This window comes from Aquarana catesbeiana, linkage group LG03 (genome assembly GCF_042186555.1).
Source record: "Aquarana catesbeiana isolate 2022-GZ linkage group LG03, ASM4218655v1, whole genome shotgun sequence".
NCBI classification, from domain to species: domain Eukaryota; kingdom Metazoa; phylum Chordata; class Amphibia; order Anura; family Ranidae; genus Aquarana; species Aquarana catesbeiana.
The window spans coordinates 113,077,805-113,103,356 of record NC_133326.1 but is presented as its reverse complement, the minus strand read 5'-3'; the positions used below and the strand labels follow the sequence as shown (position 1 = coordinate 113,103,356).

General features: G+C 44.0%; 1 protein-coding gene across 2 annotated transcripts in view; it reads right to left on the bottom strand.

Moving 5' to 3' along the window:
- The window catches only part of CSK (C-terminal Src kinase), a 229,378-nt gene that overhangs the window by 31,396 nt on the left and 172,430 nt on the right, over positions 1–25,552 (bottom strand). For both annotated transcript variants that reach the window (XM_073619012.1, XM_073619013.1), the window contains 3 exons: positions 16,307–16,526; positions 2,961–3,054; positions 2,453–2,518 (listed from right to left, as the gene is read on the bottom strand). In XM_073619012.1, the coding sequence (XP_073475113.1) occupies positions 2,453–2,518; positions 2,961–3,054; positions 16,307–16,526 (380 nt within the window). The remainder of the gene's footprint in view (positions 1–2,452; positions 2,519–2,960; positions 3,055–16,306; positions 16,527–25,552) is intronic.

Below are 25,552 nucleotides of genomic sequence, written 5' to 3'. Positions count from 1 at the left end.
ATAGTTGCATAAAGTGATTTCTGGTGGCCGATGACCTACTTAAAGGGGTTGTAAAGTCTCAAGATAAAGTCTCAAGGCATTAAGGTGAAAAACCTTTTTTGCTGCAGCTCCCCCCCCAGAGCCCCCTTTTACTTACCTGCGCCCGATCCTTTTCAGCGAGGAGCATGAGCCCAGCAGCTTCAGCCGCTGGCTCTCTCATCATAGGACAGATTGATAGCAGCAGGAGCCATTGGCTCCTGCTGCTTTCAATCAAATCCAGTGACACGGGAGTTGAGAGGGCAAGGCCGAGTCCCACTGTCTGTGTCCATGGGAGCGCGTCCGCACGGGTGCCCCCAGGGAAAGCGGCTCTCTGTAGGGGCACCCGATGGAGGGGAGGAGTCAGGAGTGCTGGCGGGGCACCCCAGAAGAGGAGGCTCAGGGCTGCTCTGTGCAAAACCCTTGCACAGAGCAGGTAAGCATAACAGGTTTGTTATTTTTAAGAGAAAAAACGCAAACCTATACAACCCCTTTAAATTATGACAGTCATTTTAAATCATCATACCCTCTGTCCAAAATAAACTGAAACACCCTATTTGGAAGCACACAAACTTACCATTTAGGTTTAGTCTACGATAAAAAAAAAAAAAAAAAAAAAAAATAGCAAAAACTTAAGACTGCTCAATAAAAAAAGGAAAGAAAGATGGAAAGTCATATTCTCTAATGCTACTACAGTACTGTGCAAAAGTTTTAGGCAGGTGTGAAAAAATGTTGTAAATTAAGTATACTTTCAGGAATAGAAGTATTAATAGTTGTCTTTTATTTAACAAAATGGAAAGTAAACAGAAGAGAAATCCAAATCAAATATTTGGTGTGAGCACCCTTTGCCTTCAAAACGGCACCAATCCTAGGTACACTTGCAGAGTTTTTAAAGGCACTCGGCAGGTAGGTTGTTTCAAACATCTTGGAGAATTAGCCACAGATCTTTTGTGGATGTAAGCTGCCTCACATCCTTCTCTCTTCATGTAAGCCCAGACAGACCCGATGTTGAGATCAGGGCTCTGTAGGGGCAAAACCATCACTGTCAGGACTCCTGGTTGTTCTTTATACTGAAGATAGTTCTTAATAACATTGGCTGTATGTTTAGGGTCGTTGTCCTGTTGCAGAATAAATTTGGGGCCAATGACACGCTTTCCTGATGTTATGACATGATGGATAAGTATCTGCCTTTATTTCTCAGCATTGAGGACACCATTGATCCTGACCAAACCTCCAACTCCATTTGCAGAAATGCAGCACCAAACTTGCAAGGAACCTCCACCATGCTTCACTGTTGCCTGCAGATATTCTTTATTATACTGCTCGTCAGCCCTTTGGCAAACAAATTGCCTCCTGCTACAGCCAAATATTTCACATTTTCACTTATCAAGCCAGAGCACCTGCTGACATTTTTTTGCACCTCGTTCCTATGTTTTTGTGCACAGTTGAGTCGCTTGGCCTTGTTTCCATGTCGGAGGTATGGCTTTTTGGCTGCAATTCTTCCATGAAGACCACCTCTGGCCAGACCTCTCTAGACAGTAGATGGGTGTACCCGGGTCCCAATGGTTTCTGCCAGTTCTGTGCTAATGGCACTGCTGGACATCTTTTGATGTCAAAGGGAAAAAAGCATGACATGTCTTTCATCTGCTGTTTCCTTGGACGACCACTGCATCTACAGTCCATAACACTGCCTGATCAATGGTGTCCTCAATGCTGAGAAATACAGGCAGATATGTATCCATCCTGCCATACCATCAGGGAGATTGGCCCCAAATTTATTCTGCAACAGAACTACGACCCTAAACATTTAAACCCAAGGTATAAAAGAGGTGGAAGTGCATAAGTAATTTTAGCATTTTTTAGTTCTCCAAGATGTTTGGAACAACCTACCTGCCGAGTTCCTTCAAAAACTGTGTGCAAGTGTTCCTAGAAGAATTGATGCTGGTTTGTAGTCAAAGGGTAGTCACACCAAATGTTGATTTGATTGAGAGAAAAAGAGATCGCTGCCCACAGGTGATGCAATTGGTAACACTCCAATGTTGCTTCTGTGAGGTGGGGTGCACGCTCTGCCACTGCAGCAGAAAACATGGAACAGAAAATCTTCGGACAGGCAGCACACCCACACAGAAAGTAAAGTCTTTATTGAAGCATAAATATTAAAATCACTGGATGGGTACAGGCAGGGGAATTGATTGATTTGATTTAGATGTTCCCACTGTTCACTCACTTTATATTTTGTAAATTGATAAAAACAATGAAAATATATACTTGGAAAGCATTCTTACTTTACATCATTTCTTCACACCTGCCTAAAACCTTTGCACAGTACTGTATAAATATGCAATATGATAGCTCATGTACAATATAGCCAGAGGACAATACACTTCCAGGTTTTCAACAAAAACTCATTTCAAGTCAATATTTCACCAATATGTACCTCCAAATTCTCCTTTTCCTATGGTCTGCAAAATTTGCAGGTCACTCTTTTTCAAAGCCCAACCACCTAAAAAACAAAGAGTAAAAGAGCATGGGAGGAAGAACATGTGAGAGACAGACTGAAAAGCAGACAGCAAATCTACATTCCACCACAGTAATAAATATTACATACACACCACTAATTGGAAATAGTAAATCAATGTACTCTAACGCACAACTAGACTTAGGTCCTCACTACCAACCTGTCCACCTGCTGCACAATACATTTTGCCTTATGAATACCATTACATTAAAACATTTACAATCACCAGTTTAATTTTCTGTGTGATATTTATTTGCATCTATGCCATTTGTTTCAGGTGTCTCACAATCTAAAAAGGGTTAGAGCCTTTGATACACACTTAGGCTAAAACGTGCCAATAGAATATGTGCATATGAGATTTGGGATACTTTTTGCTACCCTGTGTTATATTACTACCCAATACAGAAGAGTTTTCTGTGATACTTACTTCGGAAAAATTCATCCTGAGCAGCCACAGTCCCCTCCATTAGTTTGGGCTTCATTAGATTGGTGCAGAGGCCATCTGCATCATTAGTGTAGTGCTGGAAGTGAAAAGGAAGAATGTAAATGCTATCCTTGCTATTCTCCTATTTAACCACTAGAGGCTGACAAATCCACATACAATTCGTAAACTTAGCAAGACAGCAATGTGGAGGCTGATATTGCTGTACTGAAAACGCTAAGCCTAGGCCCATGCTAGTGTTGCTGCATAATCACATGCTTTTCAGTGCATTTTTGTAGTGTGTTTTTGATGAGTTTTCATGCTTCATGTGTTTTATTTTGTAGGAGAAGACTGGTTGTTTAACATTAAACCTTGCCAAAAAAAACTGGAGTTAGACTTACCGGTAACTCCTTTTCCAGTGGTCTTCCAGGACAGCCCTTGAGAGATGGAGTCCCTCCCATCGACCCAGGAAACACATTGCCAAAACAGTTCAAAAGGCGGTCCCTCAGGTCCCTGGTCAGTCATTCACCAAGAACCGAAGGATGGAACTGCAAAAAACATAACCATAACAGGTAATAATGTTAGTACATTCACATAATCAAAAAAGGGTGGGATCGTGCTGTCCTGGAAGACCACTGGAAAAGGAGTTACCGGTAAGTCTAACTCCAGTTTTCCCCAGTTGTCTTCCAGGACAGCCCTTGAGAGGATCCCCAAGTACTCACCAGATTAGGGGGGGACCACGGCTTGGAGAACTTTTCTCCCAAAAGCCTGATCCTGACTGGACATTAAGTCTAGTCGATAATGCCTTGTAAAGGTGGAAAAGCTTGACCACGTGGCTGCTTTACATATTTGCTCCGGGGTGGCACCAGCTCTTTCTGCCCAGGATGCTGATAATGCCCTTGTGGAGTGGGCTTTAATACCCCCAGGAGGATCTTTGTTTTCTGTCTTATAGCCCTCTGCTATAGCTAGCCTAATCCATCTAGCTATGGTGACTTTAGAAGCTTTTTGCCCCTTACGTTGTCCAGAAAAAAGAACAAAAAGTGAATCTGAGATTCTAAATGGATTGGTTACCCTAAGATACTCTAGGATACACCTCCTCACATCTAGTAAATGAAAACGCCTTTCTTTCTCGTTTGAAGCCTTTTGACAGAAAGAAGGGAGGACAATATCTTGTGACCTATGGAAATTAGATGCCACCTTTGGTAAGTACCCAGGGTCTATCTTTAGGATGACTCTGTCTTCCAGAATTTGGAGGAATGGCTCTCTGACAGAGAGAGCTTGGATCTCACTAACTCTGCGTGCTGAAGTGATTGCCACAAGTAGTACGGTCTTGAAAGTGACCAGTCTTAGAGAGGCCTCTGAGATAGGTTCAAAAGGTGACCCCAAAAATGCCCTTAGAACAACTGATAGATCCCAGGATGGGGCGATGTTAAGTCTAACCGGTTTGCGTCTGGAGATTGCTTTACAGAACCTAGCAATAAAGGGGTCTTCCTGCAATCTTTTCTCTAAGTACACACTTAAGGCCGCTATCTGGACCTTAATAGTACTAGGAGTTAGCCCTTTGTCTATCCCCTCCTGGAGAAACTGCAGGATATTTGCTGTATCCGTATTTACCTCCCCTCGGCTGTTCAACCAGCTGTTAAATTTTCTCCAGACTTTCCTGTAAATGGCCTGAGTGACAGGTTTTCTACTTTGTAGCAGGGTCTGAATCACTCTGTCAGACAGGCCCTTGCTCCTCAAAATTTCCTCCTCAGTAACCACGCTGAGAGGTTCAGCATGGATACTTGTGGATGAAAGAGAGGTCCCTGCGACAGCAGGTCTGGTCTGCAGGGAAGCCTCAGAGGAGGTTGGTCTGTCAACCGTAGCAACGTTGTGAACCATAGTCTCTTGGGCCAAAACGGTGCCACTAAGATTAGACACGTTTCTTCTACTAGAAACTTCGCCAAAACCCTCGGGATAAGGTGAAGCGGAGGAAACGCATACGCTAAACTGAAGGTCCATGGGGTCTGTAAGGCGTCTACTGCCCAGGGCTGATCTCCTGGGTGTAGCGAGCAAAAATTTGGAACTTTTGCATTCTCCTTGCTTGCAAACAGGTCCATTACTGGATTTCCCCAGTAAGCTGCTATATATTTGAACACCTCTGGGTGTAGAGACCATTCTTGATTCGACACTCGCTGTCGACTCAAGAAATCTGCCGTGTTGTTGAGCTCCCCTTTCAGGTGAACTGCAGAGATGGAAGTCAGATTGGATTCTGCCCATAGAAACATGCGATTGGCCACCAGCATTAGTCGACGACTTCTGGTGCCCCCTTGCTTGTTTATATACGCTACAGCCGTCATATTGTCTGAACGGACCTGTAGATGATGACCTTGTATTGCATTCTGAAAGAATAACAGAGCCCTGAGGACCGCTGTTAGCTCTTTCCAATTGGACGAGAGGAGCTTCTCCTCTGCCGTCCACCTGCCTTGTGCCCAATCTGAGTTGAGGTGGGCTCCCCACCCCCAGCTGCTCGCATCCGTAGTTAGTATGGATGTGATGGGAGAGATCCAGAGAACCCCTTTGTTCAAATTCTCTGAGTCTTTCCACCACCAGAGGGAGCGTTTTACTCTGGTGGGGATTGAAACCTCTTCTTCCAGATCCCTGTCTTTTAATTTTTCCAACAGAAAACTCTGAAGGTCTCTTTGGTGGAACCTGGCCCATTGTACAGCTGGAATGGCTGCTGTCATCAGTCATAAGACCGACATCACCTCCCTCACTGTACACTTGGCGCTGCTTTGAAGAAAAGACATTCTGTGGCGTAAATTCAATATCTTCTCTTCTGGCAGGACTATCCTCTGCTCTACTGACAGGATCTTGTACCCCAAATACAAAATTTCCTGTGTTGGGGTAGTCTTGGACTTTTCCAGACTGACTATCCACCCCAACTGCCTCAGGTTGAGTTGTGTCAACTCTAGGTCCCGACGAAGTTGTTTCTCCGAATGGGCCGTGAGGAGTAAGTCGTCTAGATAAGGAATAATCGTGACTGACTGTAGTCTTAACGGAACTAATGCCTCCCCGAGAACCTTGGTAAAGATTCTCGGGGAGGACGACAGTCCGAAAGGGAGTGCTCTGCACTGGAAATAATAAACCTTGGTGTCCATCTGAATCGCCATCCGAAGAAATTTCTGGCATTCCTTCCTTATTGGGATATGCAGATAGGCGTCCCTTAAATCCAGGGTAGCCATGAACACCTCTTTTTGGAGTAGATTTCTTATTGAGTAGATAGACTCCATCCGGAATTTTTTGTATCGGATGGAGCGGTTCAGAGGTCGGAGGTTCATGATTAGTCTGAATCTCCCGGACGGCTTTTTTACCACAAAAATGTGCGAGTAAAAACCGTCCCCCTGTTCCTGAATAGGGACTGGTGTCAATACCTCTTGATCCACCATTTCCCCTATTAACAGAGGCAAGGCCTTGGCCTTTTCTGAGTGTCTTGGAAGCTTTGTCACAAGAAACTTTGAGGGTGGGTCGCTGTGAAACTCCAGCGCATACCCTCTTTTTATAATGTTCAAGACAAACTCGTTTGAGGTTGTCTTTTCCCACTGTGGGAGAAAGTTCATTAATCTTCCTCCCACCGTGACCCTGATGTCACTGGGGTTTGGATTGGGGCGGTTAAAAAGTATGCCCCCTTTTCCTTTCCCTTTTTGTCCTGTCCAATGCTTTTTGGGCTTGAACTCCTTCTCTGACTTAGAGGGTTCCTTTGAGGGACGAAAAAATTTTCTTTGAAAATTTTTCTTTTTAATGGGAAAGGTTTTCTTTTTATCCGCCGTTCTTTCCAAGGCGGTATCTAGTTCAGGCCCGAAGACTAAGTCTCCTGTAAAGGGGACACTGCACAAGCGTGTTTTAGACGCCGTGTCTCCCCCCCAGTTTTCATCCAGACTGACCTCCTAGCTGCGACCGAAAGCGCTGCTGTTTTAGCCGTAAATTTAATGGCATCAGTGGAGGCGTCAGAGATGAAACTTGTCGCCTTAAAAAGCATAGGGAAGGTTTTTAAGATCTCCCCCCTAGGCGTGCCTGCCTTAAGATGCTCTTCTAGTTGGGCTAACCAGAACTCTAGATTCCTGGCTACACAAGAAGTGGCCAGAGCTGGTTTTAAACCTGCCATAGAAGCATCCCAGGCCCTCTTTAAGACTATGTCTGTTTTCCTGTCAATTGGGTCCTTTAAATGACCCATATCCTCAAAAGCAAGGTCAGACTGCTTTGAGACTTTGGACAGAGGGGCGTCTAGTTTAGGATTTTTATTCCAGACCGCCTCTGGGCTCTCATCAAAGGGGAATCTCCTTTTTAGGGAATTTGGGAAGAAGACTTTTCTATCTGGCTCGGCCCATTCCTTGCGGACAAGGTCAGAAAGCACATTATGTATAGGGAATACCTTAGCTTTCTTTTTCCCCAGAGCCTCATACATTTTATCATGTCTGGTTAATTGAGTTTCTTCTTCATCAATTTCCAGCGTATCATAAATGGCGCTCAACAGCTCGTCTACATCCTCCAGAGACAGCTTGTATTTTGCGACTTTGTTAGCCACAGCCTGATGCTCATCTGAATCTGCGTCAGAGGATTCAGGGCTAACTAACACGGGGCTATGCTCCCTGACTGTACGGGGCTCCCCTGAACTGGGTGTTGTAAGGCATGGTGAGGAGGGAATCGCAGCTGCTTTACTGGTGGAAGCAGACGTGCCTACATCTGCGATTAACTCGCAGAGAGATTTAAAGGTTGATGCCATCTCATCTTTAAAGGAGCCAAGGAATTTTGCCAAAGGAGAGTCTGCCTCTGTTTTGAGTAAGCCTGCAATACACTGCTTGCATAAGGCTTTGTTAGAGCCTGAGGACAACTTATTTCCACAGTTAGGGCATTTTTTGCGGCCTGACTTGTCTTCCCTTGGAGCTTCCTTCCCCTAAAATAAAGAATAGACTTTTTTAGCATCAGGAAACCTCTTAACTCTCAAAACACCTGTGCTGCAACCACCACTGTATCCACCCGGGACTGTGAGGTAACCACCACCATGGGGTACTACAAATCCCAGCCTTACAACAAAAACCCCAGAAAAAACCACAGTAAGGGCTTGCCCAGCAGCCTACCTGGGTTTGGCTGGTGCCTGCCTCCACCGGAGTGTCCTGGGAAGTAGCCTCCATGGTCCCCCTCACGCTCCGGGTCCCGCCGCTAGTCCGGTATAGCTGGACGCTGGTCGGGACTTGCAGGCCTCAGCGTGGGCCTTCCCCTCCTCCTTGTGCCTGTAGAGACCCGGAACCGGAAGTCTCGGCACACAGGATGACGCGGTTCCGCCGGAAATGACGCTCGGCGTCTCCGACCGCCACCGCTATTGTAGCAAGGAGCTTGTGATGGAAGGAACCATCTGCACTGCTCCTGGGGGGAACCTTCGCCGACCTGTCCCTGGCACACCTCGGCACTGGAAGGAGGGGGGTAACGGGTCTGCTCCTGTCAGCTGGACGGTACCCGAGCCCCAATTTAAGAAGGTAGGACTAGATTGGAGCCGCTGGATAGGACCCGGTCCCCCTGTGCGGCTCCGCTCCCCTCAGGCAGCCCCAGAGAGATAGAGTCCTTCTCTGGTTCCTGGCAACATGTTCCTTCGACGGAGGAAACACAAATGACCAGGGACCTGAGGGACCGCCTTTTGAACTGTTTTGGCAATGTGTTTCCTGGGTCGATGGGAGGGACTCCATCTCTCAAGGGCTGTCCTGGAAGACAACTGGGGAAAAGGTACATGCATTTTTTTCTACCCTTTTCACACACTCCCTATGAAGTCTATGGGACCAAAAACCCACTAAAGAAGCACTTGCACTATGTTGCATTGATGTGAACACACACCATCGAGAATAATGTGATTCCCATTTCATGTATTGCAGCATGACAACAGACAGATGCAGAAGAAATCGTACTAATGTGAAAGGGGGTCGCCGGAAGCTTTATGCAGCAGGTGGAATCATAACTCCTGACAGCTTGTTCTGTTTCACTTGTTCCAGATCATATTTAAGTCAGAGGGTCAGTATGACAGCCGAGCAAACATTGACCTGAAATTTATCTCATGATAAGTTTTCTTTAACAGGACCCTATTATAACAACTATTCAAATTTAAGGGGTCAGCATGCTTGAAGTACAACTAAAAGGCAAAACTTTTTTTTTATTTTTGGAAAGAGTGGAGAGGGATTAGAACAGTTTTTATTGATGTCTGTGTTCCCGTTAGGGAGATTCATCCTCTCCATTTCTCCCGTTTACCATTATCATTGAAAGTAAAATAGAATCCCAAATTTTGGGTCGTCCCCAGAAAAGTAATAGAGGGTAAATCTTCCAATGCGGTCACCAGTCCCCAAGGGATTTCCCTAATTTGCAGGGATTTCCTTTCACTTCCTGTTTTGGCTATGTGACAGGAAGTGAAGGGAAAGCTCCTCAATGTGACACAGATGAAAAAAATAAACTGATAGGGGTTATAACCCTTCCTTACTGTATCCAAAATGAAGTAAAAAAAAAATGTTTTGCCTATATTTCTACTTTAAAAGCAAAGATTTAGTAATAAGTGGGGTCTGCTTGCATAAAGCTGGGTACACACATACCTTTTTTTTTTTCAGCTAGGGGGTTGAAAAAAAAAAAAAATCATGATAGATCCCTGCATCAAATACGATGCTGATGCGGGGATCTATCTCTCTCGCTGAGATACTGTATTGTGACAGGGTGGCTCTCCCCACTGCCATAATACAATGATCAGCACACGCAGGGAATGGCTGCAAGTGCTGATCGAATGCTGGTTTTCCATCATGCCTGTTTGGGCTGAAGACGGTCATTAGACCAGCCCCTGTTGAACAGACAGGCGTACACACGGACCGGAAGTTATCCGGTTTCTGCTGAATCAGCCGATTTTCGGCTGTGTGCACTGGGAAAAAGAAGTGCACACAGCAATTAACACAGAGAAGTGTTAATTGCAATAATTCATCCACATAAATCATACATATCATGCCACTGTGTTTTGTTTTTATTTTAAATCATATAAGTACCTTATTCCTGCAGCGCTGTTGTATGGTCACATGACCTTTCCCTGTTCTTTAGCATCTTTAGGGAAAGATCTTTGGGAGGGGCTTCTATAAATCTGCTGATGTATGCTCTTTATAGTATGAGCCTGTGTCTGGCCAGCCCTGATTGGTGCTGTGCCAGTCACATGACTAAAAAAAGTGTTTCAGAAGAGCAATATCAAACAACGGTTTTACAGCTCCCAATAAACCTTTATTGAACATCAAATGTGTAACTTTTTGTGAATATGGTGTAGGCGGAGTCAAATATGATGTGTTTAGATGGCATCTGCATCCAAAAGGCCCTTATTATTATTTTTTTTTTTTACTTTACAGGTATTGGGAATTACATTTGATATATTTAATATGGATTTATATTAAAACTAAGCGTTTGTGAGTTTCTTAGTAAATGGAATCAATCAGCATACTATATCCTGCCCCCATAGTGTTTTGCAATAGGAGGACATGGAGGAGAAGTGTAATTTACCACTCTGTATACGCCCACATGAGTGACCCTATACTCCTGTGTGGTGCACAGATAAGAAAAAGGAAGGGACTGAATAGTTTAGAAGGGAACTGAAATTGAGCATGCTCCATAGAGAACACCAGCTGGTCTACACAATCTCAGGCTGCAGTGGCGACACAGAGAAGGTGGGAGGGACAGCTGAAAAAAGGGTCAACCAGGCAAATTTCTTGCTACACAAAACAAATGCTTTAGTTGTTTTGTGAATATGCACACTCCGTTATATAACCTTTAATGAGTGTTTTCATAGTTTGGGCTTAATGACCCCAAGTCATCCACTGACTTCTCATAAGTATTGGAGAGCCCAGTGGCAAAGGTCAACATTTTCTGGGTCAAAGTTCCTAGCTTTTTAATAGTAACATCTAAACAGAGAAAAATTGTAATAACTATCACCTATGTGAAGAATGATTTAATGTTGATGCTTTGTATGAAAGTTACAAATCTATTTCACAAAAGCAGACAAATACAGGTGTCACTGTAAAATATACAGTATGGTGGGTACCAAATCCCACCTGTAATATGAGCAGCTTTTAAAAAATATAATAAAGGATGTCTGACATTTCTCCCTAAATAAAGTGAGAGAATTCTCATTTTGTTACAGTAGCAGTGCACAGAATATACAGAATGTGGCTGCTTGCTGTCACTTCAGCCTATCTCAGTTCCTGGCACAGGAAGCTGGGTGAGGGGATTACTCATGCTCAGGAAGATGTTCGCACCATATGGTTATGTACAGTGACGCTTGGGTTTGCAAAACAGCTTGCAAATTATAGTATGCAATGCACTTCTGCAGAAGCAGTTCATTATAGAAAATACAAAACAATACAGAGTGTTTAAGAAAATACAAATTGCATAGGCTCATCTGTCAGACAATAGAGCTAATGATGGTATAATGTCCCTATAACACTTGGCATGTTAAAGTGGTTGTAAAACTCAGACATTAAATATGAACAAAGCATATCCCTCTATATCAGGGGTAGTGAATTAAAATTCTAAGAGGTCCGGTCACTAAAAAAAAAATTCCGTCCGAGGTCCGAATCGCAAATCTGTGGCATGAAAGATTGTGTGTCTTCTCTACTTTTTTGGCGAAAGCCGCACTCTGGTGCTTTTCTTACCGTTTCCTCCACACGCTCTGCTAATACTCTGGTAAATGTAAATGTCCCCAATAGTGTTCCCCCGTTACATCAGGTGTCCCTACCAGAGTAATTCATTACATCAGGTATTCCCATCAGAAGGCCCCCTTACATTAGGTGTCCCCATCACACCAGGTGTGCTCCTTTACATCAGGTGTCCCCATCACAGTGCCGCCTTACATCAGGTGTCCCCATCACAGTGCCGCATTACATCAGGTGTCCCCATCACAGTGCCGCCTTACATCAGGGGTCCCCATCACAGTGCCGCCTTACATCAGGGGTCCCCATCACAGTGCCATCTTACATCCATCACAGTGCCGCCTTACATCAGGTGTCCCCATCACAGTGCCATCTTACATCCATCACAGTGCCACCTTACATCAGGTGTCCCTATCACAGTGCCATCTTACATCCATCACAGTGCCACCTTACATCAAGTGTCCCCATCAGAGTTCCCCTTTACATCAGGTGTTCCCATTACAGTGCCACCTTACATCATGTATTACTGTCAGAGTGCCCACTTACATCAGGGGTCCCCATCAACGTTTAAGGCTAATTTTGCATAGGTTTGGTGCATTGGCAAGCGCACATTGTGGGAAGGGCAGCCACGGGAAAATACACTGCATGTATGCTAAAGAGCAGCAGATTTTGCCTTTGGGTCAGGAACATGCACGACTGTGCGCGCATTCCTGACCTGCACAAGCATGGTCTAACACCTTGTTTCAGGTTATTTAAATATTTAGGATGTAAAAATATGGTCACATTCCCCAACCGCCTACCCTAAAATGACCCCCTACTTACCTGAACCATGGGGTGTTTTTTCAGCATTCAGTTTTCTATTTGAATTTGGTGCTGCTGACTGTCTCTGTCATCTGCCGCCACAGTGAAGGAATTTACAGATCTCAATGGGCTAAAAGTGTCATTGTTTACTTCCTTCAGGCTCATAACAGAGGTACAGAGATACTGAACCTTCACATGAGGGAAGAGATTGCAGGAGTCTATGCATTGCACCAGTGACACATGGGTTCAATACTATGCAGCTTTCAATGCAAACCTTTAAATAAATGTTCTTTATTGTTTATTATTTTATTATTATTATTATTATACAGGATTTATATAGCGCCAACAGTTTACGCAGCGCTTTACAACATTAGGGCAGACAGTACAAGTACAATACAATTCAATACAGGAGGTATTAACATGGGTGGCTTTATTATACTCTTGCAAAAGGTGGACTATACCTTTAACCACTTCAGCTCCGGAAGATTTACCCCCTTCGTGACCAGGCCATTTTTTGCAATATGGCACTGCTTCAGTTACTTTGACAATTGCACAGTCGTGCGACACTGTACCCAAATAAAATATGTCCTTTTCCCTACAAACATAGCTTTCTTTTGGTGGTATTTGGTCACCTCTGTGGCTTTTAATTTTTGCGGTATAAACAAACAAAAAAAAAAAATCCAACATTTTTTACCCTCTGCTATAAAACACATCCAATAAATTGTAACAGAAATACATTTTCGTAGGCCAATATGTATTCTGCTACTTATTTTTGGTAAAAAAAATCCCAGTGAGCGTATATTGGTTAGTTTGCGCAAAAGTTATAGCATCTACAAATTATGGGATATTTATTTTTTACTAGTAATGGTGACAATCAGCGACTTATAGCAAGACTGTGATATTGCAACAGACAGTCAGACACTACCTGACACTTTCTTGGGAACCAGTGACACTAATCATCATTATCAGTGATAAAAAAAGTATGCACGGTCACTGTACTAATGACACTAGCAAGGAAGAGGTTAACATCTAGGGCAATCAAGGGGTCAAATGTTTGCCCACTGTGTTACTGTGTGCTGTTCTTACTAAGCAATGTGCTGTTTTTTACTTCCTGCTCTGCATGGAGAAAAAAACAGCACATTGCTGCTGTCAGAAGAGAGCCCTGTGTTTGTTTCGGTAATTACCAGAGCCGATTGTCCGGTGCGCGCACCCGCTTGATTGGTTTGTGCTGCAGCCAATCGTTGCACAGTTGGGGCAGCGGGAGCGCGCACCCTACCCCAGAGTACCTAGTACGTGATCCAGCGCAGAGCAGTTGCCCTGCCACAGTATATGTGCGGTGGGCAGCTGTAAAGTGGTTAACCAGTTCGTCGATCCGGATTTATGTCATTAACGTCCTCCCATATTGCACCTGGGGCCGATTTACTGACCAGCGTACCAGCCCGCTGCGGGTACCATGATCGCTGTGACCACAGCACATCACATGACAATTTTAAACAATGGATGGCTTGCTTTCATGCCATCTATTGTGTACAATTGTGTTGCCAACTGCAATTGGTCACATAGTACAGATACAGGGCCAATCACAGCTAATAACAAAACACTCTGAATTAATCAGTATCATTCAGTAAAAATGGTGGCTTATTCACGGTTACAATCACAATGTGGAAAAAAGAACAAAAACAGAACACTGTATTGCACTGGTCACTTTTTTTTTTTTTTTTATAAACACAAACCAGCACGCCAAAAAAAAAAAAATTTTTTTTTTTTACATTCTGTCCACAGTGTTCCTGATCACTGCCACACCAGTTATATGACAACGCTGAACTGTACTGATGACCGTATGTAAAAAAAATAAATACCGTATTTATCGGCGTATAACACGCACTTTTTTCCCCCTTAAAATCGTGGGTGCGTGTTATACGCCGATCCCCGCTAATTGTGATCTATCGGCGGCCATCGCCGCCGACATTCACATAGCGTGTAGTTTTAAATATAGCGCCGCGGAGTTCGGAGGGACTCGTCAGAGCTGAACGAGCGCCGCCGAAATCACAGTGACTGGGCGGAGCCGAGATACACATAGTTGAGTGTTCTTGGCTCTTTCCGGCGACGCTCACAGTCACGCCTAGTCCCGCCATTGGACCTGTGTTATGTCCATCATAGGGAGGGACTGGGCGTAACTGTGAGCGGCGCCGGAAAGAGCCTAGTACACTCGACTATATGTATCTCGGCGGCGTTTGTTCAGCTCCGCCGAGTCCCTCCGAACTCCGCGGCGCCATATTTAAAACTACATGCTATGTGTATGTCGGCGGCGATCTGTCCAAGCATGGACACTGGGGGCAAGGCTGCACTGACCACTGGGGCAAGGCTGCACTGACAAGGCTGCACTGGGGCAAAGTTGCACTGACAAGACTGCACTGGGGCAAAGCTGCACTGACAAGGCTGCAATGGACACTGGGGCAAGGCTGCACTGACACTGAAAAGGCTGCAATGACACTAACAAGGCTGCAGATGGACACGATAAGGCTGCATTGATGGGCATTTTAATGTAAGTTTTTTTTCCTTAAACTTCCCTTCTAAAATTTTTTTTTCCTTAAAATTATCTCGTAAACTTGGGGTGCGTGTTATACGCCGGCGCGTGTTATACGCCGATAAATATGGTAAATAATATACACTGATTTGGGTTATTTTCACCAAAAAATGAAGCAGAATACATTTTGACCTAATTTTATGAAGAAAGATTATTTATTTGCGAAACTTTGTAACAGAAACAAAAGAAAACCGCATTTTTTCCCCCAAATTTTTGGTCTTTTCTTAATTAGCAAAATATAATAAACTCAGTGGTGATTAAATACCACCAGAAGAAAGCTCTAATTGTATGAAAAAAGATACAAATTGTATTATGACACACAACTGTCATTCGAAGTGTGAGAGCGCTGAAAGCTGAAAATTTACCTGGGGGGTAAAAGTGCCTGTATTGAAGTTTTTAAAATACATGATGATCCACCTCTCAAGGACTCAGTCCAGAAACTTACACAGCCTTGCCAGATAGCAGAAATAAGCTAGGGACCCAACCTTTCTCTGCTGAGATTGAAAAATATTACTAAGTCACCTTCCTACCTTCTGATTAGACAGTGAAGAAACAGCAGCAGACTGATGAGTTCAACCCTATACTCTCGCCTCCTGTCAGCATGTTCCTGGTCATTATATGTGCACTGCAACTGACCAGACCAGCTCCTTGCGTTGCCTACTAGCAATATTTTAAATATATTTAACTGTTACCTAGATATTCTTTGCCTGACATTCAGCCTTAAATATAAGAGCACATGTCCCAAGCCAGACTGTCTAACTGCAATATTTCCTTTAATCTAAAAGATTCCATCTCTAGGGGAAAACAATGCTGCGGGTAGAACTTGTAGGCACCAAGTTCCAAAAAGGTTGAACTATGAAACTCTAAAGGAAGTGCTGAAACTGCAAAACAACCTGGCATTCAGCCACACAAAGTGCGGTTCAGCCCCTTCCCCCCGCCCCCTCATGACTGGATTTGACTGACAGCAGCAGGAGTCAATGGCTTTCACTACTCTGAGGAGATATTATGGCAACATGTTTCAATTCAAAAGTAGCTGCAACAAGTAAGGGGTCATAAGGACACAAATTCATGTTTATAGTGAGAGTGGTGGTATAAATATAAGTATATAACTATAAGACGGGAAGCTGAAGATGGGCTTCAGGTTCCAGTGACATAGGGATGGGCAACAGTCTTTTATTTTGGGCACTCTGTGCAAAACACCTAAATAAAACAGCCAATATGAAAAAAGCTAAATTAAACTGTGCGCATTAAAACATATGTTTAGAGCTTCCTACCTCCACCAGTTGCATTAGGTTATCAAAGTATGCTTCTTCATCAATTGTAAGCTTTCCAGCCTTATAGATAATGCGATAATGCTCCACTTTCCCTTCACAGCTCACACATAGTGTGTAGTCCCCTGGATAGTTTGTGCTCTCACGCACAAGAAATAGCCCAGTTTCTGGTGGATAGAGGAGCCGTTCAGCCTGTTCTCTGGTTATCTTGCCATGAAACCATCTAGAAGGAAAAAAGTGAGATGCTTTAGGCAGATGTGTAGTCAAACCGCTATATTCACAGTTGAAATTAGAGCTGCATGATTAAATCGTTAAGAATCGAGATCGTAATTCTTTCCCCCACGCGATCTTAAAGCATTTTCCAGATTCTCTGCTCAAGCCGACAGCTGTCAAAAAAACACAAACAAAAAAACAAAAACAGGCAGTCTACCAAGTTTCACAACATTCCTCAGCTGCTGAGCTAAGTATAAACATTGTAACGTTTTATTCTTTAGATCAAAGGAATAGTAAACAGTAAAGTTAGCCCAATTTTATTGTATAATGTGAAAGATGATGTTACGCCACGACAGTCGTGATCTTTATTCTAAGTAAAAAAAATCGTTATTCTAATTTTTCCCAGAATCGTGCAGCTCTAGTTGAAATACATGAGTGTGAATTGTCATCTGCCAAAAGTTTAAAAAATCTGTTCAGAGAAATTTATATTTCAGAAATCTCTGTCAGACAGCACATCCAGGTTCTGACCTAACCTTTATCTACTGCAGTCAAAGCAATATATCTTGGTCAAAGTCTATCCCGACTCCTGAGAGCCACCTAGATATACTCCTTCCTCATGTGACATGGCTCAATCCTAAACAGTTAATTGCCACAACATGATTTCATATAGGAAGAAGGGCAGTAATGTAATTCACCTAAGTAAGCTTTGACGCTCCTGTAATGGGGAGGTTCCAATGGTGTGTGGATGGGTAAGCATACCTTGCTATCAAGAGAACTTTCACTTTGCCCTGAAGGCACAAATTCACAATGTCTCTTTGAATGTATGTATGTATATATGTATATGTATATATATATATATATATATATGTATATATATATATATATATATATATATATATATATATATATATATATATATATATATATAGACACACACACACAAACTGCATTAAAAATATATATTTTTGGGGGATGGGGCATTTTATGTCTAAGCTTTAGTTTACATAAAAGAAAAATAGAACACACAAAAAAAAAATCACCACCCTGGGATCCAATACTAGATTTTACAATAAGCATTTGATGAGGGGAAAAAAAAAAGAAATTAGAACTCAATAGATCGGGGGTAGGCAACCTTAGAGTGGTGGAGATCTACCTGGGAGAAATCAAAGATCCCTGGGCACTATTTTTAGGAGCTAACCTAGCAAGGCCGTTAAAAAGTAAGGCAGTTTTGAAAAAAACTTGGAGCTATTTCACTACGGGATCACACGGTAATGCGGCACACACTCCTATGCATTTCCCACATTTTTCCAGTGTAGTACATTTTGACAGCCCATTGCTGCAAATCACTCTGGAATGCAGAAAAAGTAATGCATGCATTACTTTTAAAAGCACGCTGCAGCAAACAGCATGGTACTGCAGAAACCATGCGATATGGAGTCCACAAACGCACTGTGTGTGTGATCTGCATTTGGGGTGCTGTTACCTATACACTAGCACCTGCATGCAGATCGCAAAGGCAGTGTGCTCACCAGCAGTGCAGGAAACGCACATGGAATGCATGTTTCCTGCACCACATTCTGGTGTGAACCTGCACTTAGAAAAATATAATACAAATGTCAATGTAAAAAATATGATTTTTATAACAGCTTACCTGTAAAATCTTTTTTTTTGAAGTACATCATGGGACATAGAGCCATAGTAGTTACTATGTGGGTTATAGGCCACCTTCAGGTGGTGGACACTGGCACGCCCCAAGACAAAAAGTGCACTCCCTATATAACCCCTCCCACTACTGGGAGTACCTCAGTTTTGTAGCAAAGCAATACACGTGTATACCAAAAAAAGGAGGGACCTCTGTGTCCCGTGATGTACTTCAAAGAAAAGGATTTTACAGATAAGCTGTTATAAAAATCCTATTTTCTTATCCAGACACAGAGCCATAGTAGTTACTATGTGGGATGTCCCATAGCAATGCCAACTGAAGGGAGGGAGACGCAACAAAAGCAGAGCACCAAGAGACTAGAGGACTTATATTGCAGTCTGCAGTACACTGCGCCCAAAGGCAATATCCTCATGACCTTTTACATCTACTTGATAGAATCTGGTAAATGTATGGACTGAAGACCAAGTTGCGGCCTTGCAAATATGAGCCATGGAGGCTTGGTGATGCACTGCCCGAGAAGCACTAACAGCCCTGGTGGAGTGCGCTTTAATATGAAAAAGGAGGAATTTTCCTCTTTAAACCATAAGCTTGAACAATCACTTGACAAATCCATTTAGAAATAGTAGATTTCGATGCTGCCTGTCCTCTTTTAGGACCGTCTGGCAACACAAACAAAATATCTGTTTTACGAATCCGAGCGGTCACTTTCAAATAGACCTTGACCGCTCTCACCACATCAAGAAAATGTATTGACCTCTCTTCCACAGAACGAGGTTCTGGGAAAAATGAAGGCAGAACAATATCCTGGTTTAAATGAAAACCTGACATTACCTTCGGTAGGAATTTAGGATGAGGCCGCAATACAACCTTATCCTTATGAATAATCAAATACGGCTCTTTACAAGAAAGAGCAACCAATTCTGATACTCTTCTTGCAGAAGATATAGCAACCAAGAAAATTATTTTCCTCGTCAAGAGGACTAAGGGAATATCTCATATTGGCTCAAAAGGCTGTTTTTGTAATGCCGACAGGACTAAATTTAAGTCCCAAGGGTTCAGGGGTGAACTAACTGGAGGATTAATCCGTGTTACCCCCTGAATAAAGTTACGGACCAGAGAGTGTGAAGCAAGTGGTCGTTGAAAAAACACTGATAAGACCGACACCTGGCCTTTGATAGTACGCAATTTCTAATCCCATCTGTAGAAATTCAAGGATCCTACCTATGACATATTTCCAGGAGGTGCCAACCCCTGGATTCACACCAGGAGACATATGCCTTCCAGACTCTATAGTATATGACTCTGGAGGCCAGCTTCCTAGCATTAACCAAAGTAGAAACTACTGAAGCCGACAGACCACAGTCTTTCAGAATGTGGGCCTCAATAGACAAACCATTAAATTTAGCGTTTGTAAGGTAGGATGGAATACCGGACCTTGCGAGAGAAGGTCTGGCCACAGTGGTAGGGTCCAAGGGTCCCCTACCGCCATCTTTATGATCTCGGCAAACCAAGATCTCCTGGGCCACAAGAATCACCTCCTTCCCTTCTTGCTTCTGCTACTTCCTGCGCGGAAGTAGCAGAAGGCGTGGAAGCAGCAGAACAGGAGGGAACGCATAGATCAGTGAAAACTGATCCCATGGAAAAACCAAGGCACCTGTTCCGTATGCCAATGGATCCCTTGTCCTTGACACAAAGTTGTTGTTGAACCTGGACGCAAACAGATCCACATCCGGAACTCCTCATCTTTGACATACTGACAGAAAGATGTCGGGGTGAAGGGACCATTCTCCCGGGAACAATTGTTGGCGACTCAAGTAGTCCACCTGCCAATTTTCTATTCCTGGATTAAAAATTGCTATTAGGCAAGGAATGTTGTTTTCTGCCCAAGATAGAATATGATTCACCTCTCTCTGGGCCGCACAACTTCTTGTGCCCCCTTGGTGATTGATATAGGCTACTGCTGTGGCATTGTCAGAGTGGATCCTGACAGGACAATTCCGCAGTCTGAGCGTCCAGGCCTCTAGGGCCAGGCGTACTGCCCGAATCTCTAGAATATTGATGGGCAAAGTCCTCTCTGATTTGGACCATTTTCCTTGGAGAGACGCTTCTTCCAGGAGTGCTCCCCAGCCCACGAGGCTGGCATCTGTTACCACCTTCCAAGTGACTGGTAGAAAGGATTTTCCTTTTTGAAGAATCCTGGATATCAACCACCAATTGAGGCTCTGACGCACTTCAGGGGATAAATGCATTGGGAAGTCCAGAGCTTGGACCTTCTTGTTCCAAGTTGACAGGATACTGTTTTGCAGCAGTCTTGAATGAAACTGTGCATAAGGAACGGCCTTGAAAGAAGGCACCATCTTTCCCTATAACTTCATGCAAAGTCGAATAAAAGGATTGTTCTTTGTTTTGACCAACTGAATCAATTCCTTTATGGAACGGATCCTTTCCTGGGGCAAAAACACCTTCTTCTGAACTGTATCTATGATCAGCCCCAAGTACTGCAACCTCCTTGATGGTTTTAAGGAGGATTTCTCTAGGTTGAGAATCCAACCTAGGTATCCCAGGTAGCTGACTACGGTGACCAAACTTTGGTTTAAGCAGGCTACCGACTGATCTATCAAGGCTAGATCATCTAAGTAGGCTAGTATCGTTATACCTTGAGCCCTTAACCTGGCTAAAGGAGGAGCCGGGACCTTTGTAAACACTTGAGGTGCAGTAGCTAGACCGAAAGGCAGAGCTACAAACTGGAAATGAAGATTTTCTACCTCGAAACGTAGAAATTTCTGGTGAGCAGGGAAAATTGGCACATGGAGATAAGCATCCTTGATGTCGACTGACGCCAGAAATTCTCCCCCTTGTAGGATGGAGACTACTGATCGGATTGACTCCATACGAAAGGAACGGATATTCAAAAAACGGTTACGATCTTTGAGATCTAAAATGGGTCTGACATCCCCGTTTGGTTTTGGAACCGTGAAAAGGTTTGAATAAAACCCTAATCCTTGCTCTTCCAAGGGGACCACCAATATCACTCTTTGAGACAAGAGATGATCCAAAGCTAGAAAGCCTTTTTTCACTGGATCTCTGGGAACGTTTGATCTGAGAAAACGAGGAGACGGGAACTTCCGGAACTCTAGTTTGTAACCTAGAGAAATTGAGGAAGCCACCCATCTGTCTTGACGTTGTTCCTGTCAGACCCTTGAAAACTGTAGAAGCCTCCCCCCACTCGAGCGAGCTGGGGTGCCCCTTCATAAGGAGGCTTTAGTATTTTGTTTTGTGGGTTTCCTCCCCCAGGTCCTCTTTTGGCCCTGGGACTGACCCTGAGGTTTATCTCTTGAACCTATCGCAGAACTCAGTGCCTTTCATGGAAACACTCTCACTGCACCTTCAAACAACACCTCAAGACACCATTCACATACTACTATGCTACAGACCACCTGGACCAAAGACCAATCTCCTCACACCGCTCACTGAATTCTTCTCAATGCACACCTTGAAAACCAAAAACCTTCTGGTACTTGGGGATTTCAATCTATGGGCAAACTCCGCCCAAGACCCTATGGCAACCGCCTGCGTTAACCAAATGGAAGAACTTGGCCTGCAACAACTGATAAATGCTCCTACGCATGGTTCAGGACACACTTTAGATCTCATCTTCAAACAGAATATGGACATCGACGTATTGAACATCACCCCACTACCATGGACGGACCACCATGCTATCAAATTTAAAATCACCACTAACACCACTCTCCAAAAACAGAAACGGGCAATAGCAACACACTGGAATAGATCTCAGAAGAAACTACACTCTGAACTCTTCAAAACTACATTGTCGAGCAAAATTCTTCTGCTAAACCCAAACCTCTCAACGGAACAAACACTCAACTCCCTAAACAATGCTTTACTACAAACAGCAGACTCCGTGGCGCCAAAACGCAGAACACCCGTCTGCACAAAAAACTCGAGTTGGTTTAATGGCACTCTCACCCTACTCAAGCAAGAACGCAGAAGAGCTGAGAGAACTTGGAGAAGAAATCCCACCAAGGAAAACCATGCTAACTACAAAGCACTCACGGTGAAATACCACAAGGCAATCTTCAAAGCCAAAAAAGAACATTTTGCAGACACCATCTCATCCGCCTTAAACCGCCCACGGGAACTTTTCAAAATAGTTGCTCAATCAATGAACCCGGCCTGCCTAGAGCCCCCTGCAAACGATACTCAAGAATTCTGCAATGAGTTATCAGATTTCTTCATCAACAAAATCGACAACATTCGGAAAGCAATTCATCAGAAAATAACAACCAACCTCACCCAACCGATGCAAAAAGAGGATATCGACACGAACATCACTCAACCACCAAAGTTTTCTTTGTCCCCAATCACCACGGACACGACTAAAAACATCATCAGAAGCCTTCGCGACAGCACATCACCGAACGACATCATCCCCACCAAATTGTTCAAAGCATGTTCCGACATCCTGGCCCCCACCCTAACACATCTCATAAATCAATCATTCAAAGAAGGGACTGTGCCAACCTCCCTCAAGCAAGGCATCGTCAAACCCCTGCTAAAGAAACCTAATCTCGACCCTAAAGACCCTAACTGCCGCAGACCAATAACAAGCCTCAACACCATCTCCAAGATTATAGAGAAAGCAGTAGTACAGCAGCTACAACACCACCTGGAGACACACCACATCCTGGACCCTCTGCAATCAGGCTTCCGCCCAGGCCATGGCACAGAAACAGCACTTCTCAAAATATGGGACGACGCCCTTGAAGCAGCAGATGACGGGGAACCGAGTCTCCTGGTACTGTTAGACCTCAGCGCAGCATTCGATACAGTGGACCACAATACTTTACTTGTCCGCCTCGCAGAAGTTGCAGGAGCCACAGATTCTGCCCTAAAATGGTTTACATCCTTCTTAGAGAATCGCTCTCAGACAGTGAAACTGGGAACATTCACCTCGGAATCTCGGGCAGTCTCCTGTGGAGTCCCTCAGGGCTCACCCTTGTCACCAGTGCTATTTAACATCTACATCCGCCCGCTTCTCAATATCATCAGGAAAACGGACCTCTGCTTCCACTCATATGCAGACGACACCCAACTCTACTTTCGCATTAATGGACAGAAAGATCATCATCAGCAACTACAGAAATGCCTCACTTTAATCAATGACTGGATGACCGCTAGCTCCCTCAAACTTAACGAATCAAAAACAGAACTTCTTCTCCTGCAAGCCAACAAAAATTCCAAAATTGAGACTCCGTGGACACCACCCTCCATCCTCGGACAGACCATCTCCCCCAGCACCAAAGTCAAGAGTCTCGGAGTCATCTTTGACTCAGGAATGACAATGGATGCACAAATAGGATCGGTGGTGAGCGGATCTCACCACCTCCTCCGCCTGCTTCGCAGACTCATCCCCTTCATCCCAGAAGAGGACAAAGCGGCAGTTGTGGGAACGATCATCAATTCCCGACTCGACTACGCAAATTCCCTCTACGTAGGTCTACCCCAATACCAGCTTGCGCGCTTGCAACTCATGCAGAACACGGCGGCAAGGCTGTTAACAGGGAAAAAGCCCTGGGAATCCATCTCCCCATCCCTAAAAAGCCTACATTGGCTAACGGTGAAGAATCGGATCACATTCAAGACCCTCTGCCTCACCCATAAATGCATACAAGGAAACGCTCCGCAATATCTCCGGGAAAAAATAAAACACTACACACCGAATCGCAGTCTTCGATCAGCTAACCAAAACCTCCTCCTCATTCCCAAATACCGCTACAAAGCAAAGGGAGAACGTAGATTTGCAGTCCAAGGACCTCGACTATGGAATGCTCTCCCAACCAACCTCCGCATGGAAGAAAACCACCAGGCCTTCAGGAAAAAACTAAAGACCTTCCTTTTCTAGAAGCTGGCTACAGAGAATACATCTAGCGCCTTGAGGCGATTCAGTTCGCAATTTGTAGCGCTTTACAAATTATTCATTCATTCATTCATTCACCTGACGGTGGAGGCCGTCATGACTGCCTGGAGGCTGATGCCCCTGGCACTGGAGAAGAAGCACGTTTAAAAGAAAAATGCTTAAACTTCTTCTTAACCGGTAAAAGTGAACTTTTCCCATTAGAATTTCTTTGGATATACTTATCCATATCGTCTCCAAATAACTGTTCACCATGAAATGGGAAACTGGCCAAGAGCTTTTTGCATGGTGCTTCGGCTGACCAATTTTTCAACCATAGGATTCTACGCACATGTACCAGCCCTAGCATGAGTAGTGAGGCCTGGAGAATAGAATCTTTCATAGCATCTACTGTAAAACACAACGCTTCTGATATCCCGAGCCTGCTGATCAGGAATAACCTTGAGCACCTCTATAAACTGGTCCTTTAAGGACTGAGATACACCGATCGCTGCCAGCACAGGCTGAACGACTGAACCTGCGAGCTAAATATATTTTTCAAAAAGGAATTCCATCTTCTTATCTGTTGGATCCTTATGAGCATTGTCTACTGGACAAGTCAGGTTTTTGTTTACAGAGGATATAGCAGCGTCATTTGCTGGAAATCCCCATTTCTTATTGAACTCTTCCTCTATAGGATACAGTATTGAAAACTCTTTTGGAGGAAAAAAAACTGTTTATCTGGGTGCTCCCACACTCAGAATACATAAGCTTTTTTAGACATGAATGGATAGGAAAAGCATGAACAGATTGGGGAGACTTTAGTGAACCCAAACCAGATGTGGGCTCATCGACTGACTGCGTTATTGGCAATAAAAATGTGAAGTGGACCCAATTCAGTGAGAGACTGTACCAACAACCTTTCCTGTGAACCTGATCCTTCCGTATTAGGTTCTTCGGAAGAGGAGACATAAGCCTCTTCCTGGTCCCTTGAGAGAAATTCATCATCTCTTGCCCCTTGTTCCTCAGCATGAGGGTCCTGAGCAATGGACGGGGACCTGCTACACTTAGTCCCACTCTGGGATGCGATTAAAGCATCAATTTTTTGCTCCAAACTTAAAATGGTTGAAGAAAAAACCTCCTTAGCAATATACACAGGGGCTGCAGTGTTAAGAGCAGCTGCAACACTTGCCCCTCCAGATGGCTCACTCTGACCAGCCACATTACTCTCAAGGGAGGATGCCATCCTTTTTGAGATGGTTCTAGGCTTCTGTGTGACTATAGTCTTTCTAGAGTCCTTTTTTGAAGTGTTTTTAACCCCCTTCCGACCATAGCCCCATGCACAAAGCATCCAGAAGGAATGCATCCACTGCTTGAGGAATAATCAAGCTCTGCTGCTGCTATTAATGCTCAGCCTGATGCAGTAGTAAATGTGTCAAAAGGAATGCCTGTGTCA